Source organism: Geospiza fortis, unplaced genomic scaffold (assembly GCF_000277835.1).
Source record: "Geospiza fortis unplaced genomic scaffold, GeoFor_1.0 scaffold208, whole genome shotgun sequence".
NCBI lineage: Eukaryota > Metazoa > Chordata > Aves > Passeriformes > Thraupidae > Geospiza > Geospiza fortis.
The window spans coordinates 156,718-175,297 of NW_005054468.1; the positions used below are offsets into that span (position 1 = coordinate 156,718).

An 18,580-nucleotide genomic window follows, 5' to 3' on the forward strand; every position below is an offset into this window, starting at 1 on the left:
GGTGGGGGGCACAGGGCGGCGGGGAGGGGCGGCTCTGGCTCAGAGCGTCTTCCCTGCCGTGGGAAGGGATCTCGGCGCTGACGGGGACGTGGGTTGCAGGGCCACTGCGAGCCCCGGGACTATCGGCCCATGGAGCACCCGGCGTTCAAGGAGGAGCTGCGCAAGTTCCGCGGGCAGAGCCGGCGCGGGCGGCGGGCACTCTCCATCCTCTGAGCGCCCCGGGAGAACGCCGGAGCTGGGATTGTAGGAAGGGTTCCCTTGGATGGGGGATGCACCTCAGCTTGGGCTGGCTTGTCGATGAGTTTGGGATGGTATTTAGTGTTAGGATTGGTATTTAGCGTTAGGATTGGGTATTTAGTGTATTGGGTATTTAGGATTGGGTTTGCGTTTGTTTGCTGTTATAAATATTTTTTTGTCTATTGTTATGAATATTTTTTGTGTTTATTGTTATGCTTTTTCGGTTGTTAGTATAATTGTTTGTTTGTTGTTATAAATATTTTTGTGTTACTTGTTATAAATATTTTTGTGTTCCTCGTTATAAATATTTTTGTTTTTATTGCTATGAAATTTTGGTTATTGGTATATTTGCTTATTGGGTATATTGGTATATTTGGTATATTGATATATTGGGTTTTGGTTATTGGTTATTTGCTTATTTGTTTGTTTGTTCATGATAAATATTTTTATGTTTATTGCTATGAAATTTTGGTTATTGGCATATTTGCTTATTTGGTATATTGGTATATTTGGTATATTGGTATATTTGCTTATTGATATATTTGCTTTTTTGTTTGTTTGTTCATTATAAATACTTTTGTGTTGCCCGTTACAAATATTTTTGTGTTTGTCTGTTGTTGGGGCCGTTTGTCGCAGTCTCTGTTAATAAATTCCTCTTACAGGAGAACAAACGCAGCTCCTGAGCTCTCCAGTTTGGGGTCAGGGCTCATGGGGGCACTCAGGAGCATCAACCCCTCAAATTCTGAGAAACAATTCCCAATGACCTGTTAAAATATGCTGTGGGGGGGAAAAGATAATATCAAAGCAAATTAACTTTATATAAAGGGTTACCGCAACAGTTTGGCTGTCACACAATACATTCCCTCACTTGTAAATAAGAAGGACTATTTATTTAATTGCTGATATCTTTTAAATTTCCCTTGAAATGCTAAAACGTTGACCTTCTGGTCTACAGGTTCATAGGCCCTCTGGTATCCATGGCACCTGCCTTGCTATGGATCTATGTCATAGTAACAAAACACCAAACCTGACTCTTTCTCCAGGAGTCTTTATATGCTAAAGCTTCAGCAGGCTTTGGTGCTCCACAGCTACCATAAAATAATGATAATAATATTATATCACTAAGTAATTTTTCATTACAGAGAGGAATTTACCACCACGAGAAATGGGAAATATAATCTACACTGCCACCCTTTGTGACGTGGCCGTGAAATACACAATGACTAAATAGCAAACAAAACCAATGAGTATGGTAATGCTTCATCATAACCCCATTTTAAACAGGCTGCTGAGTAACTTTGGCATGGAAACAGCATGACAGCAAAAGCATATTGCCTGAAACTCACTTAGTGTTTATCTGAGCAGTGTCACAAAGAAGCCAGGAAGGAATTTTCATCGTGGGCTGCCAGCAAGAGGGATTTCCCTGAAGGATGCTGTGCTCAGACCAGTGATGAAGACCAAACTTTCTGTGTGGAACCCTTGTCCTAGCACAGCCAGGAGGACACAGTTATAAAAGCCGCCTGCAAAGGTTTTAGGCTGCCCACATGGATCTGCAGCCACCCAGTGTTAGGCTCAGCTCTGTAAAATCCTCCATAAATAATTGCATTTGACCCATACTTATTATTCTGGGACACTCCTGGCCTGCTCTTTACCCTATGCATGATCAGGAAACTGAACCAGACCTGCTCATTCTGCTGCAGATCCTTGAAAATTGAGTTTTCTGGGACTGCTGGATCTTGCTAGCAGCTCAGAGCTCATTAGTGAATCTAATTTAACATCCTGGCAGTGTACAACTGCTTCCCACAGCATGCATGGACACATAGCAGCCCCTGGATTTGGAAGCCCCACAGCAATGGTGTTCCCACTGTTCCAACTGGAGACTGAGCACAACTCTCTGAAAGGAAATAGTGACATTTTTTTCTGCCTCTGGTTTTTTTCCTCCACTGCTCTTTCTTACATCTGTTCTAGGCCTCTAACAAACCAGCAAAGGGCTGTTAGTGCCCTGAGAGCCCATGACATGGTATCTTTGACCAAAAAAATAATCCAAATAATCAGTCTCCAGTCTTCAAAGGCATTTCCTGGAGCAGCTGCTGCTGGGGACAGCCCTGTTCTGAGTGAGGTGGGCTGTGTGACTCAGTGTGCCTGGTACGCAGGCAGCCCAGGAGTGCTGTGGTGCGATGTAATAGCCTGTCTCAGTTATCCCGGTTCTTTTCCCCAGGTGTGTCAATCACCTCTCCTTTCCCCCACCCTGACCCCTGCTGAGTGCTGTCTGTCAGTCCTGGCATTCCAGAAGGGCATCAAGTGATTGGCAGAGTTCAAAAGATGCCTTACACCCCTGGAGGACATGGGGCCATCCTGGTGTCATTTGTCCCCTGAGACTTCTCCCCCCTACCTGGTTGGTGGGATCCCTGCCCCTTTCCTCCCCCTCTCCCCAGGGTTAAAAGGAACAGCAATCATGCAGTTCGAGAAGTTCTGTTAGAGCTGTTACTGGATTCAGAGGCCTGTGGGCCAGGAATAAAGCTCTGGATCGACTCCTTTCCTTCATCCTCACCTTAAAGCTTCTCTGCCAAGGCAAACCCGAGCTCCTGCATGTCTAGACTTGTCTCTAGCGCCCAGCTGCAGCATCTAGGAGTGCTGCCAGAAATAGGAAGAATAGAAGTTTGTGTCTCAGCTATTCCAGAGTCAGGATCTCTCCAGGCTCCTGTGTGACCAAACTGCTCTCCAAGAGATGGCAGAGAATCAGCCTTTGGCACAAAGCTCATCTGCCTGTTTCATTTACATAAAGAGTAGGACAGGGTCAGAACACCCATTTCTCGCTCCCCAGATTTGTGTTACCTTATCATGCCCAACCATACTGTGGAGTTTTCTTCTTGCTGCCAGTCTTTAGCCCTGCAAAATCCGGCAAGCCAAGGCATCAGGTCCATCATCCACTGCTGCTTTTCTAAGAGGGCACACAAGAACACACAACACTGCCTTTGCAGAGGTGCAGAAATGCAACTTTCAACCTTTCTGTAATCCTCTTATTGTCCCCCAGGCTCACACACCCTGAATTTTGCTTTTTACCTTACCTCAGTCACTGTAGTCCTAATTTTTCTTTTCTTTGAACGCGCAGGAAGTCCTCATGCCACATGTAAAATTCAGCCTGGCCTTCTGCTGACAGTTTCCTTCTCCATCATCTGGCTTAAGCCCCTTCTCTCTCCCACACTCTCACCTGGTTGTGCCTCCCTCTCTTTTCTGCTGCCCCATCATCCTCCAAGACCAAGTCCATGGCCCCAGACTTGCGCACCATGTATGATCCACACCTCTCCTCTCTCAGGGTCTCTCGCTGCTCAGAGAGACCCTGAGATGCGTTAGAAAGTCTCTTTTCCCAGCCTGGCAGTCGAAGAAGGAGTCAGAGCTCTTAATTTCTCAGTCTCAAGGTTGTTTGTTTCTTATCTATAAAATTCTTTCTCCTGTCCTGTCGTGGTCCACTCAGCAAGACAGTCCAAGGCACTCTGCCTGCCCCTGGGCAGTGTTATCTTTTTATACTAAAAACTACGGGTACAATATTTACCATAACTTCCCAATACCTATCACCTATGTTAGACAGTGAGTTTCTACTCTAAACCAATCTAAAAGTGCCAGCACCACAGCAGAAGATGGAGGCCAAGAAGAAGAAGAAGGAGAAAGGCTGGACACACTCAGATTCCCTAATCTTGTCTCCTGAACCTCCATTCTAAAAACCCCAAAAAATCTATTTTTCACCCATGATAAATTCACTGTCATTCTACTTAAACTTTCATGGCTTGTAATTCTTAATATAAAGGTTCGTAATTGTTTTTTCCAAGGGCTAAATCTAAGGTACAGGGGTCTTGGGCTCTGTGCCAAGGTCTCTGAGCCCCCTGACATGATCTTGAGTCCTCCAGGGCAGCCAGAGGAATTTCCTGGGTTCTGACACTCCTCCACCCCGACTTTTCCCCCAGGTCACTTCTCCTCCATCTCAGACTTGAGGTGTCACACAGCCACAGCTGCGCACCCCAGCTCTGCTCCTGAAACTTGGGACAAAGTTCCTCGCCTTTCCACCTCTCTCTCTTTCTCTCTGTCATTTGTCGAGCCAGATATAAAATCTGTCTGTCCCACAGATTAAACATCACCTGAGAGAAAGGAAAAAAGAATGGAAGCTGTCTCCAACTCTGGCTTGCCCTGATGGGGAAATGTATTGAAATCTCTGCCCTGCCTTTTGTGAGATCAGTCGATGACCTGTTCTGCAGCTGTTTTAAGCTTTAATCTCCTTGCTTTCTGCTGGCAACAGTTAAAGTGGGTGCAAGTTCCTTGCACATCCCTGCTGCAGTTCCTCTCTCTGTGGAGGAAACCAGGGGTGCCAATCCATAAAATGTCTTGGTGGGATTTTCTACTGCTCTTGGCTCTGACCCCCTCAGCAAACAAAGGGGAGGGCAGAAAGGCACTTTCAAGTAGTTTTAACCATCCCACCTTAAAATTACTTAAACAAGGAACTCTTATGTAGGGTGGGTTTGAACTTAACCCTTCAGGTACCGTGAATGTGGAAGTGGAAGATGCAGGGTCACTTGTTAGCACTGCATTCTCCACAAGACAACAAAAAACACAAATAGAAGCAGCACTTTGTCTACGTTTTCATTCAGAGGCAAAATCCAGACTCAGGTCTTGTGGTGATGTGGCAGAATCCCTGGGATGGTGCAGGCCATGTCAAAGCCAGTAGAAATGCTGGCAAATTCACACCCTCCATTTCTCTGGCTTGTCTTTGCTCCTCAGACCTTTGACAAAGTCGTCCAAATGTGCCCAACAACTTCTATTGGCCTGAGCAAAACTGCAACTACTTCAGAAGAGCTCAAAGTACTGGAAAGCCACAAGCCAACCTTGGCCCAAGTGGTTCAATTAAAGGCTGTGGCCATGGCATTCCAGAGATTTTCTCAACAGTACCTGATAATTGTATACTGTCACACCTGATTAATTTCAAATAGTTGTTAGAAACTTTTTTTAGCAGTTTTTTTTTAAGACTCAGCAATTCTCTTGCGAAGAGTGCTGCAGCCACACGTCCCCAGGAGGATCGGGGTAAAAACACTTTTAAAAATAAAATTCCCGGCGGATTAATTAAACCCTGCGGCTCGTTCGGCCAGCAAAAGACACGCTGGCTTTTCCATCCAGGAAAAAGATGCATCGCCTTCTCCTTGTTATGAATAAGAAGCTTGACCAATAAGAATAAGAATAAGAAGCTAGGCCAATATGCAAGCAGCAATCAATTTATTAATTAATATGGTAAAGTATGAGCAATACAATGCTGGGTACAGTGGGGGAAGTTTTCCCTCCAACTGCACACTGATAGTTGAGGGTTACAGGTATTTATAGGGGTACTCATAAGCTTTCTCAGCAGTTTTTATTCCCAATTTTTACGTCACAATTCTATACACTATTGTGATTTAGTTTTTCTCAGGATGTATCCCAGAAAGGAGTATTCCCAGATGGTGGTGGTCTGGTTTCTGAAAGAAGGAAGAAGCATCCCATCTGGTGAGGTCCAGCTCTCCAGATGTGGGTCCAGCTTTTGATTGCAAGGATTATAAATCTCATAACAGTGATGTCCAGCTTCCCTTGGTCGAAACCATAAATCCTTGAGGTGATGTTCATCTTCCTATCTCAAGCTGTTTTTCTCTGCTTTATTAAGGTGTGAGATAAGCATATTTCCTTTATTTATATTCCAAAGCTATAGTTTCAAGGATACAGCAATATCCTAAAAGTATAGTTCAAAAGTTTATTATTGCAGAGCTCTTTAAGGATTAACTACAAGCAAAAAGCAACATCCTTAATGCTTTAATTCCAGTGCTCCTAAATAAACCAAGGTTAATTGCAAACAAGAGATAGATTCAAAGGCCTTCTTCCATGCTTTACTTTCCTCAGTTATTATTAGAATTCGCAACTGTCCTATTGTTGGTCTCTGCACATATCACAATCACAAATACACACGTTGCCTGTATGTACCTGACACGAAACACAGCTTTGTATTTCACATCCTCGGGCCGGGCAGACTGAAGGGACACAGTGCCATCAGCTGGGCACTGGCAGCCACCATGCAAGCGCTTTTCCAGCCAGGAAGGGTGGCAGGAGCTCACTCCACCGCATCCCCTCCCTGGAGAAGTTCCTCGCACAGACAGCAGCACCCGCAGAGCCTGTGCCCGCCCCGGGTGAGGAGAGCAAGCCAGCACAAAACCAGGATTAGCAGCTCCTGAGCCCATTAAGAGGACAGCAGCTAATCCTTGCTGCAAAGGAGCTTTAGGGACCTTGTGTCCTGCAAGGTGCACCAGCATTTATTACCTGTTTCGGGCTGGGATTGAGTTAATTTTCCTCTAGGCTGCTGGGAAGGGCTGGTTTTGGCTCTGTGCTGGAAACAGTCTTGACAGCCCAGGTGTTGGAACCCAGGGCACAGGGAGTGTCTCCCTGCCTGTCCTGAGAAGTCCTGACTGCCAGGTGAACACTGCTTTTAACCTTCATCCACGGAGAAAGCTTCCAAGACTTTGGGATGAATTGGAATCTACGAGTGTGTGAAGTAGATTGTAGTATAGGTTATCACAGGGTGAAAAAACTTAGAGCTTTGGGATTTTAATACAGAGGTAGATAGAAGACAAGATGGAGGACTTTGGGTGTTGTCTGATCTCCTTGTTCTTCTGTGGGAACCCAGGAAATTCCTCTGGCTGCCCTGGAGGACTCAAAACACTGTCAGGGGGCTCAGAGACCTTGGCACAGAGCCCAAGACCCCTGTGCCTTTGATTTAGCCCTTGGAAAAAACAATTACCAACGTTTATATGAAGAATTACAAGCCATGACAGTTTAAGCAGAATGATAGTGAACTTATCACGGGGTGAAAAAATAGATTTTTGGGGGTTTTTAGAATGGGAGTTCAGGGAGCAAGATGGAGGAATCTGGGTGTGTCCAGCCTTTCTCCTTCTTCTTCTTGGCCTCCATCTTCTGCTGTGATGCTGGCAGTTTTAGATTGGTTTAGAGTAGAAACTCACTGTCTAACATGGGTGATAGGTATTGGGAAGTTATGGTCAATAATGTACATGTAGTTTTTAATACAAAAAGCTAACACCACCTCTGAGGCGGGCAGTGTGCCTGGAACTGTCCTGCTGGACGGACCTCGGCAGGACAGGAGAGAGAATTTTACAGATAAGGAACAACAACCTTGAGACCGAGAAATGAAGAGTTCTGACTCCTTCTTTGAGTGCCAGGCTGGGAAAAGAGACTTTCTAACACTTCTTGGGGTCACTCTGACCAGCAGAGACCCCAAGATTCTTCATCTACTCCATTTTCTGCTGTGTTGGGAGCACTGAGTAATTGGTTAGAAAGAGCTGCAATGCACATGTTGCGTGAACAAACAAATTAATTATTGGTAGAAAGGTAGAAACAAAATATGTTATAAGAGTTAATTGGACAAAATAGTTTTAAAAGACCTTGAACATGTGTGTCTTGTGACTTTTGATCCCCTTCTCCTTGTACACTACGTCTGGTGTGCCCATGGAGTGCTGAACTGTTGATAAGAGAAAAAATAAACAACAACCTGAAGACCAAAAAAAACCCCACCAAAAGTCCCATCCATCTCTCAATCCTGGCACAGAACTTTTTAGGGGTCTCCCCATCAGAGGGATCCTCAGGGAAGGTTTCCACACCCAGGGATCTATTTGTTATTGCTGAAGAGAACTTGCACAGCATCAAAACCTTTCCTGCTTCTCACACCGCCCTGCCAGTGGGGGAGATGCACAAGGATCTGGGAGGAGGCACAGCTGGGAGAGCTGATCCCAATTGACCAGAGGGATATTCCAGACCATATCGTGTCGGGGTCAGCAGGCAGAGCTGGGGGGAGAAGGAGGAAGGGGCTGTGTTTGGAGGGATGGCCTTTGTCTTCCCAAGCCACCTTGATGGAGCCTGGCTTTCCTGGACATGGCTGAACACTGCCTGCCCATGGTGAATGAATTCCTCATTTTGCTTTCCTTGTGTATATTTTTAAAGATTCAAAACCTCATTTGACACCATATTTATACTGGGCATGAAGGTAGCACTAAGTGAAGAGCTATTCAAATCTCGGGTTTGTGGTTTTTTTTGGTCTCATCCCACAAGTTTTCTCACTTTCACACTTTTGATTCTCTCCCCCATCCAGCTGGTGGGGCAGTCAGTGCGTGGCTGTGTGATGGTTGGTTGCCAGGTGGGGTTAAAACTACAATATGTGTATAAAACTAGAAAGGAAATGGAATTTAATGGGAATTCCAGGGGAGAAAAAAAAAATCTGAATTTATCTTAAACTTTTGAACTTTTTTTTTAAACTTTTAAACTTTTTTAAGCTTAAACTGTATTTATCTTGTCCCATGAGTTTTATCACTTTTACCCTTCTAATTCTCTCCCCAGTCCTGGTGCAGGGACAGTGAGTGAGCAGTTGTTGGCCAGGGTTCGATCAGTGACATCAGTGGTGGCCCTGGCCCTAGCAGCAATCTGCCATGGAGGCAAAAGCTTCTGCCCACAATTTGCTCTGGGACCTCTGAAAAAGCAATGGGAGGTCCACGTGACAAGCTGGAGAAGCAGTATTCCTTAATCTTTAATGGCCAGAGGAGTGCAGCTGAGTGCATAGCCCAGCAAAAAGTGCAGACAGCCTTGAAAACCTCATTAATTGTGCTCCTTGTCTTCCAAACCACAACTGGCCTCTCCACTGGAGTATGCCAGCACATCCCTCCCTGAAGGGGAGAGCTCTTATTTTCTCTTCTCCTCTTACCTTCTGCTACATGAAAAAGCCAGGCAGCTGCACACCCTTTTCCCCAGGTGTGCTTGCTATTATGCCAGGTAAAAAAAACCAACAAACTCCCTTTCTCTTCTTTTCCCCTCTTTTTGTTACCTCTGTAGTTTATCTCCTCACTGCCTGCCTTCCTTCTGCTGCTGTCTGGCTGCAGGGCATCTCAAACCTGGTTTTAAAATGTAAAGTGACTTTCTGACTGTGTGGCTCTGAGCCAAGCCTTCACAGGCAGTGGCTAGGAAAATGCACTTATTCCCTGTCCTCTGAGGTGGGTCAAAGCTTATTCCAAGAGCTGCTTTGGCATGAGAGCAAAAGAAAACTTCAGAAACTGACAAAGCAATGTGATTTGAAGGACTTAGACTTCAGCTTCATGGGTGGGTGACTCCTGACCACTGTCCATGGAATGAGTATTTTTGTTTCTTTCCAGCAGCTCTCATGGACTCCTCTGGCTCTGCCTAATTTGAGCCATGTATGTGGATGTATCCTAGTTATACAGGAAATAGGTATATCCTATTTATAAAGGAAATATTTATACAAATATTTTCTCTCCTAAGAGCTTCTCTTTCTCTCTCTCTCTCTTTCTCTCTCTCCCCCTCTCTCTCTCAGGGGTTGTTAAACATGAAGGTAGCACTAAGTGAAGAGCTATTCAAATCTCGGGTTTGTGGTTTTTTTTGGTCTCATCCCACAAGTTTTCTCACTTTCACACTTTTGATTCTCTCCCCCATCCAGCTGGTGGGGCAGTCAGTGCGTGGCTGTGTGATGGTTGGTTGCCAGGTGGGGTTAAAACTACAATATGTGTATAAAACTAGAAAGGAAATGGAATTTAATGGGAATTCCAGGGGAGAAAAAAAAAATCTGAATTTATCTTAAACTTTTGAACTTTTTTTTTAAACTTTTAAACTTTTTTAAGCTTAAACTGTATTTATCTTGTCCCATGAGTTTTATCACTTTTACCCTTCTAATTCTCTCCCCAGTCCTGGTGCAGGGACAGTGAGTGAGCAGTTGTTGGCCAGGGTTCGATCAGTGACATCAGTGGTGGCCCTGGCCCTAGCAGCAATCTGCCATGGAGGCAAAAGCTTCTGCCCACAATTTGCTCTGGGACCTCTGAAAAAGCAATGGGAGGTCCACGTGACAAGCTGGAGAAGCAGTATTCCTTAATCTTTAATGGCCAGAGGAGTGCAGCTGAGTGCATAGCCCAGCAAAAAGTGCAGACAGCCTTGAAAACCTCATTAATTGTGCTCCTTGTCTTCCAAACCACAACTGGCCTCTCCACTGGAGTATGCCAGCACATCCCTCCCTGAAGGGGAGAGCTCTTATTTTCTCTTCTCCTCTTACCTTCTGCTACATGAAAAAGCCAGGCAGCTGCACACCCTTTTCCCCAGGTGTGCTTGCTATTATGCCAGGTAAAAAAAACCAACAAACTCCCTTTCTCTTCTTTTCCCCTCTTTTTGTTACCTCTGTAGTTTATCTCCTCACTGCCTGCCTTCCTTCTGCTGCTGTCTGGCTGCAGGGCATCTCAAACCTGGTTTTAAAATGTAAAGTGACTTTCTGACTGTGTGGCTCTGAGCCAAGCCTTCACAGGCAGTGGCTAGGAAAATGCACTTATTCCCTGTCCTCTGAGGTGGGTCAAAGCTTATTCCAAGAGCTGCTTTGGCATGAGAGCAAAAGAAAACTTCAGAAACTGACAAAGCAATGTGATTTGAAGGACTTAGACTTCAGCTTCATGGGTGGGTGACTCCTGACCACTGTCCATGGAATGAGTATTTTTGTTTCTTTCCAGCAGCTCTCATGGACTCCTCTGGCTCTGCCTAATTTGAGCCATGTATGTGGATGTATCCTAGTTATACAGGAAATAGGTATATCCTATTTATAAAGGAAATATTTATACAAATATTTTCTCTCCTAAGAGCTTCTCTTTCTCTCTCTCTCTCTTTCTCTCTCTCCCCCTCTCTCTCTCAGGGGTTGTTAAAGGAATTTTCCAGCCTGACCATTCAGACACTCTGGGATGAACCACACTCCCACTACCCAAATCTTTAACTGCTGAAGCCGTTTCACAGCACACAGTGAGAGGGGTCAGAAAAGAAAGAAACTCACAGTAGTTAAGTGAAATTGAAGGCCAAACTCGACTGAACCGGGTCCCTTCGAAACCTACCCAATGGAATGATTAGTAGGAAAAAGAAATTCACAGCAGGGCCGTGTCCCAGCCATGGCACAAGCCTTGTCAAGGCACTGCTGTGATACCAGAGCAGCACAGGGCAATGCATGGCATAAGCAGAACTGATTTTGCTGGGCTTGGATATTCCCTTTTATCCCCACAGCTCACGAAATTTAATGCCAGGCCAATTTTCAAGGATGGAGAATGTCTATTTTCTTTCAGTCCTGGCTACCATGAGCTCTGTACCACCTTGTGGCACTGAAGGTTGTTTCCTGCAGGCTTGGATGTACCCAAAACGTGCAGCACCTATTTCCTCTGCAGCCACATGCAGTTTTTGTTACCACTCTGAACAGGACTGTGACCCAGGCACAGCCCTGAGGGGCTCTGTGACACCTCTGGTGCCATGGTAGAAGTTTGTCTCAAAGGGGGACCAGGGTCTGACAAAGGAGCTGACTTAAAAAACGGGTGTGAAATGGTGTGTGGTGCTCAAGGGAAAGTCATGCATGGTGTCAATATCCAGAGTGTGAAACCTAGGGAAGTGGGAGAGAAAAGGAATGTGGATTTTAACCAATAAAATGTGCTCTGGAGAGCACAAGGCGTCTAACTGATTAGTTTAGCTATGGTTCTCTGTCATTTCTTCTGGAATATTTTTAATTGTAAGAATGATTTGTAAGAACATAAGGAGTACCAGGAGCCTGTACAGGTGTTTTCAACAAAAACCCACAAAATTAATCTGCAAGGGGCAGGATGTTTATGTCCTCTGGAAGAGGCTGTGTTTCAACACCAGGTCAGAAATTCTCTCCTCCAGGAGCTCCTGTGGGCCAGCCTGTCCTGCATCCACTGTCTGTCCATATCACTGTGCTTGCAGGAATCAGGTTTCTACCCAGGCAAACAGCAAAACTTCCAAATCCAAGTGCTGTGATTGACAAAGGAAGTGCTCCATGCCACATTTCCTTTTTTGTGTGTGGGGGGTTTTTTTGGGTTTTTTTTTTTTTGGTTGGTTGGTTGGTTTTTGGGGTTTCTTTTGTTTTGTTTTTGCGGGAACAGGGTTTTTTCTGGGTTTTTTCTGTTTTTTTTATTTTCTGGATTTTTTTCTGTTTTTTTTTTTTTTTGTTTTTTTTGTTTTTTGGGGGCTTTTTGGGGGTTTTGGTTTTTTTGGGGTTTTTTGTTTGTTTGGTTTTGGTTTTTGGGGTTTTTCCCTTCCCCTCAGAAATATCCAAAGTTTGAACTCCAGGCTGCAGGGAGCAGGTGGGGAGAGAGCTAGGACAGCCACGCTGCTACCTGGTACAGGATGTGTCCTTAAAGGGTTCAGACTCCCAAGTTTTTCTGTCACATTGATGATGTGAAGCTGGGGTTGAGGACAAAAAGGTTTCATCCCACCTATCCTGATTTATGATGCACTAAGTGATGACTGTGGGTTTTACATCAATCTCACTAAACTCTTTTCCTCCCTCCTTGCAGTTCCACTGGCGACAGCTTTACCACTGACTTGGAGTGCTTTAAATGATAAAAATACTATTTTTAAAGATTCAAACACTCATTTGACACCATATTTATACTGGGCATGAAGGTAGCACTAAGTGAAGAGCTATTCAAATCTCAGGGTTTGTGGGTTTTTTTGTCTCATCCCACAAGTTTTCTCACTTTTATGCTTCTGATTCTCTCCCCCATCCAGCCGGTGGGGCAGTGAGTGCGTGGCTGTGTGATGGTTGGTTGCCAGGTGAAGTTAAAACTACAATATGTGTATAAAACTAGAAAGGAAATGGATTTCAATGGGAATTCCAGGGGAGAAAAATCAGTTGCTCAAGTCTCAGAACACATTTTACTTTCCCCTGTTTCTAACTGGAAATTACTACCGAGAAAACCCATGAAGAATCAAAGCTCTGCTATACTAAGTGTAGGTACATAACACACAGTTCTTATCACAGAGCTGTGCTTGTGTGCAGATTTTAAATTCAAATAGGTGCAGAGCCTACAGTAGAAACAATAAAGCAGATCTGATAGTCACAGCTTTCTCTGCGCGCACACAAATAAAACCTCACTGTGCCTCCTCCAGTGCAAGGGCTGATTCAGAGAGCTGAGGGAAAGCCTGTTCTCCTCTGCCCAGCCCTCTGCTCTTGCTGTGCAGCAGAACCCTACGAAACAGGCTGCAGAAGCTGTTAGTGGGAAGCAGGGAACTTGACAAACCTTGTTTTCTTGGGTTGTGATGGAAACGCTGCATTAATTGCATCCGAAGACAAACGAGCCATCAGCAGAGTGACTTCAGAGGCTTTGCTGCTCATCGAGGTAATGAAGTGATAAACAAGCATTGTCATGATCTTCCAGCCCACCCACAGCGACTCCCTGCAGGCAGCTCAGCCATTTCCAGGTAGTTTGATGGGTGGAAAACCGGGGAAGTGTATGGTTCTCAGATTATTTCATGCCCTGCTCGCAGAGGCTTCTCTGCTGCTCCACCGACCTCCCCCTGGCTGGCTGCTTGTGCTGGTGGCTCCCGGCCTTCTCCAAATAGGGACAAAATAGGGAAAAACCAAGAAAGGAATGATGCATGCAAGAAAAGCCTGCACAATGAAGAGCCTGCTGAGGCAGTTTGTGACTCACTCCTTGCTTTGTCTGCTTACAGACCCCAAAAACACAGGAAGGCTCCAGGTTGGTGATTGCAGATTTAGTTTGACCACCCCAAAAAAAGGGTTTCCAAAGGCACAGTGACCTGGAGCTGCCCAGGGAGAGGGGTTAGCTGGTGCCAGAGCCACGCTGAGTTGCACATTAGAGCTGCTTCTCAAAGCCAGCTTAAAGAATATTTACTGCGTCATAAAGGCCTTCTTCCTCTCCTGTTATTTGGTTAGCTTGGTTTCTCAGAAAGAGTTTTTGTGTAATTTTTAACTACTTCCAAGCCTTCTTCCATACAGAATGCAACAAGCTGCTGCCTCCTGACATTACATATACATTCATCTGGCACTGCAAATAAATTAAAGTGTTGTGGTCCGGCTATTGTTTGAAAAAACCACAAAAACAGCCTTATCTTACGCCTGGAGCAGCAAGAATAGTGTGTTAATATTCTATTTCTTGTGACATTCAAGATAGTAAGTGCTTTTTGGAGGTGGCCAGGTGAGGCTAACTCTTGGTTTATGCTTCAGGGGTAAAGTGTAAGGAAACACTGTGTTTGGTGGCAGAAGAAAACTGCTCAGGCAAAAATGCCTCCCTTAAAATTCTAAGCCTTGTTTCAAAGAAAAAATTGTTAAAGAGATGCATCTAATTCCCCACCCTGCATGGAGATGGATAAAATGCAACTTCTACTTGTATTATTTGTGGTTGCCCTAGCTGGTCCATTATTGTTTTGAGGGCCTGAAGTATTTCTTCCCCCTCCAACTTCTTGCCATTGTTTCCTTCGGGTCTTCTGTCTGTGACATTTCTTTTTGGCCTAAAATACATGAAGATTGTTAACTTTGAAGACATTTTTTATCCCCTCTAGCACCACCACCTGCGACAGGACCTTACCACCCTCAGAAGGAAGAATTTTATTCCCAATGCTTAATCTAACCCTGCCCTGTGCCAGTGAGAAGCCATTTCCCCTGGCCCTGTCACCCTAGGTCCTTGTAAATTCTCTCTCTCCATCTTTCTTGTTGGCTGCTTCAGGTATGGGGATTAGGTCTGCCCACAGCCCTCTCCTCTCCAGGCTGAACAATCTTGTATGGGATGTGTTCCACCCCTCTGGTGCCCTTCTCTGGACTCATTATCACAAGAGTGCTGGAGAAACCCACAAAACTCTGGAAATATTTCTCCATTATGACATTTCCCCTCCTCTCACAGTTTAGAAAGGAATTTGTGATCGAATCTTCCTGCACAATCCAACCTGGAATTAAGAAATGGTCCCACAGCTCCAGAAATCAATTTAACCACCCACCCCAGTACACCCCAGAGGGTTTCAGTGTTACCCCTGGGTGTCTGGCCACAGGCACTATTTCTTACCCTGCTGCCTCTCAGGCCAAGAGATGAAAAAATCTCATTGGATTTTAGTATTTTGTTTCTAAACTGTTTGGGGAAAACCTTGATTTATGAGCTCATGGTCATTGTCTTTGCCTCTGGACAGCCAGAGGCATGGCATGACCAGACTTGATTTTCTCTCATCTTCTGACTGGCTGCAAATTGAAACTACCACTACCAGCCCAGGTTGTGGGTGCTAATTAGAAAAAAATAAGATATCAGGTACTTGGAGAAAACACAAATATTCAAACCACAGCCAAGGCCCTGCCTGGTGCCAGTGAATGCAGCCCCAGGAGGTCTCTGGATGGAGCTGGGGAGACTGGAGCAATGCTGCTGCATCCTCCTGCCCTGGATTTGTGTCAAGCGTAATTTATGCCCTTTGAACTGACTGACTTTCACAGCATTAAATTGCTGTATTGTGATATAGCAATGCTTAGTGCAAGCAAAAAGATGCTTTAAGTAGGTAATAAGCAGAAATATTATAGTAAGGCTATGAAAAGCATGGTAGTAATAAATGACACGGTTATGAAGGTTTCTTTTTAGGTGAACAGAGAGGGGGAATTGTGGGAATCCACAAAATTAGAGGGTTTTGGGAAAGCTGCAAAAGGCAGGCCTCAGAGACAGCAGAACTGTGATTAGAACAAAGCAGTAGCCATGAGATAGGTCAGCAGAAAAATTATTTAAAAGTAGAAAAGCAAGGACAAATAGAACAATGGTGTGTGTATTAACGCTTGTCTACAATAACTCCCTAAGCTACAGAAAAGTATATCTAGCAAGATATGAGCAAGTTCTAAGCTTAATACTGGAGCTCTGTGCATTGTGTTTTAAGACTTACAAGCAGGTATTGTATTTGAAATAAGCAAGCATTGCTTTAACAAAAGAGACGTGTGCTTGTAGTGGTTGGATAGAACTACTGTCAATATGCTTTTGCTTTGTGTGATTGGTCAAAAAACTTAAAAACTAAGTTGTAACATTAAGTTCTTTGTCTGCTGCCTGGGATGTGAGATGCTGGCATCTTCCCATTGTCATTAACACGGAATGAGACCGATACTGAAAAACAACACAGCTCAAGGCACGTTCCACAGCAGTCCCATCCCATTTGTGATTTGTATATAGACCTCTGCTGACGTCAAAGCTGATAATGGAGAAGGCACAGCCGGGGTGGGAGGGGACTCACAGAGGCAGAGATGGCCTTAGAGAGGCAGCCTTTGCCACCTTCACTGGCAGGGGGCAAAATCTCCCCACACTGGTGAATTTCCACACTGGAAGCGGGCTCCTATTGCCGTGTCCATGCCAAAAGAGCTGCTTTTTAATTCCAGCACAGTGCTCAGAGCTGCCAGGAAACCACCACACTGCACTCCAGCCCAGTGGCTGCATCTCTGCCAAATGCCATCATCATCATCATGAAGTTACTATTCCTTTCCAACACCACAGCTTTGGAAAAAAAGAAAAATCTCCCTAAGATTGGATTAGTGAGATGTGAGCTAAAGTAAAGCTGCCTCGCAGGACATCCAACCTCATACAAACGTCATGGAATGATGTCCAGAGAAGAGAACGGAGCTGGGGAAGGGAATGGAGCCCCAGGAGAGGCTGAGGGAGCTGGGAAGGGGGGCAGCCTGGAGCAAAGGAGGCTCAGGGGGGACCTTGTGGCTCCGCACAGCTCCTGCCAGGAGGGACAGCCGGGGGGGTCGGGCTGTGCTCCCAAATCCAACTGGACCATCCAGTGCAGGGACACCTGGAGCAGGTGACACAGGAACACATCCAGATGGAGTCTGAATGTCTTCAGAGAGGCAGCCCTCCCCAAAAGTGTGGAAAATGATTGCATTATAGATATGTAATGTGACGGTGTTCACAGGGGTCCGAGGATGAGGGAAGAGATGAGGATCTGACTCCATGTTTCAGAAGGCTTGATTTATTATTTTATGATATGTATTATATTAAAACTATACTAAAAGAATAGAGGAAAGGATTTCACCAGAAGGCTAGCTAAGAATAGCAAAAGGAAGAATGAATAACAAAGGCTTGTGTCTCAGACAGAAAGTCTGAGCCAGCTGGGCTGTGATTGGCCATTAATTAGAAACAACCACATGAGATCAATCACAGATCCACCTGTTGCATTCCACAGCAGCAGATAATCATTGTTTACATTTTGTTCCTGAGGCCTCTCAGCTTCTCAGAAGGAAAAATCCCAAGGAAAGGATTTTTCAGAAAATATCATGGCTACAATGTAATGTGTCAGAGGGTCTCCTAGGCAACTTCCAAACCTCTTGGTCACTTAGGGCACGAGCATTTCAAGCACTGAGCACAGGTAAGCTGCATTGCACAGTAATTTCTTGCACAGCTATCACTGTTTCTTGTGTTTAATGCATCTCCACGAATTTTGACAGCCTTGTCTGTGTCACAGTTATTGTCTTTAGGTCTCCTCCTTCACCTCTAAATAATTTCCTGCACTTAAGTATCATTATTCCTTCGGTTGTACAATTATGCCACCCCCTTAAAATCCATGCTATATTTGGGCATGAAGAACACGCTGTTGGAAGCATCCACTCTTTTTTATTTCCTTTTAAACCAAAAATAACCGGTAATGAAAGGAATAAACGCCCACAAAGTCTCAGTATTGCCCTGTTACACAGCAGCCACTGAGACCCCAGGTCAGAAGCAGCTTCTCCAACAAAGACTTGCTGGAGGAGATTCAAAGTGAGAGGAACAGTGGATTTGTCTTTACAAACAAGCTGTGGGTCTGCTGGTGGATAAAACCAGCACTGAGAGATAAAAGATACAATGGGAAGGATTCTACTGATTGATGACTGGAAAAAGATATTTGCTTTTACAAATAAAGTTCAGGTTTGCTGGTAAATGAAATTATACTTTGAAAGATGAAAGAAACAATGGGTAAGAAAAATCCCTAAATCCCATAAGAATTAAAAATGAAAAGGGAGGCTTATACATTATACAAATGCCTGGTATCAGGCATATTGGGAAGTCTGTACCTCCGAAGTACCTCAGCCAATGGGGAAAGAGAGAAGGGAAATGTGGCCCGGAAATTGGGATAAAAAGGGAGGCTGCGTCCTCCAGAAACGTGAGAGATCCCAGGGGAATGCCCCATGGCCTCTCTCTTTATTTGAATGAAGTAAAAGGACTCCTCTGTCTCCTTTTTAGACATAAACCTCTGGTGTTTACAGATTAATTTTCCTAACAAAAGAAATGCTGGTGGGTGAGCTGACCAGTGTCCTGCCATCCTCAATGGAAAAACTGAGGGGGAAGATCTGGTGTGAAGTTTATGACAGTGAGCACCACCAAGATGAGTTTGGAGGTACTGGTATGAATTGGAGGTATCGGTATGGATTGACGGACACGCTTTCTCAGGGCGAACGGAGCAGCACCCCCCACGCCGCCCATCTCCGCTCCGGGGCCGGGAC

General features: G+C 44.9%; 1 protein-coding gene across 1 annotated transcript in view; it reads left to right on the forward strand.

The window, feature by feature from the left end:
• Positions 1 to 129: 129 nt before the first annotated feature.
• Positions 130 to 18,580, forward strand: part of FSD1L (fibronectin type III and SPRY domain containing 1 like) — a 41,426-nt gene continuing 22,975 nt past the window's right edge. The window contains exon 1 of the mRNA XM_031062825.1: positions 130 to 195. Within this exon, the coding sequence (XP_030918685.1) occupies positions 130 to 195 (66 nt within the window). The remainder of the gene's footprint in view (positions 196 to 18,580) is intronic.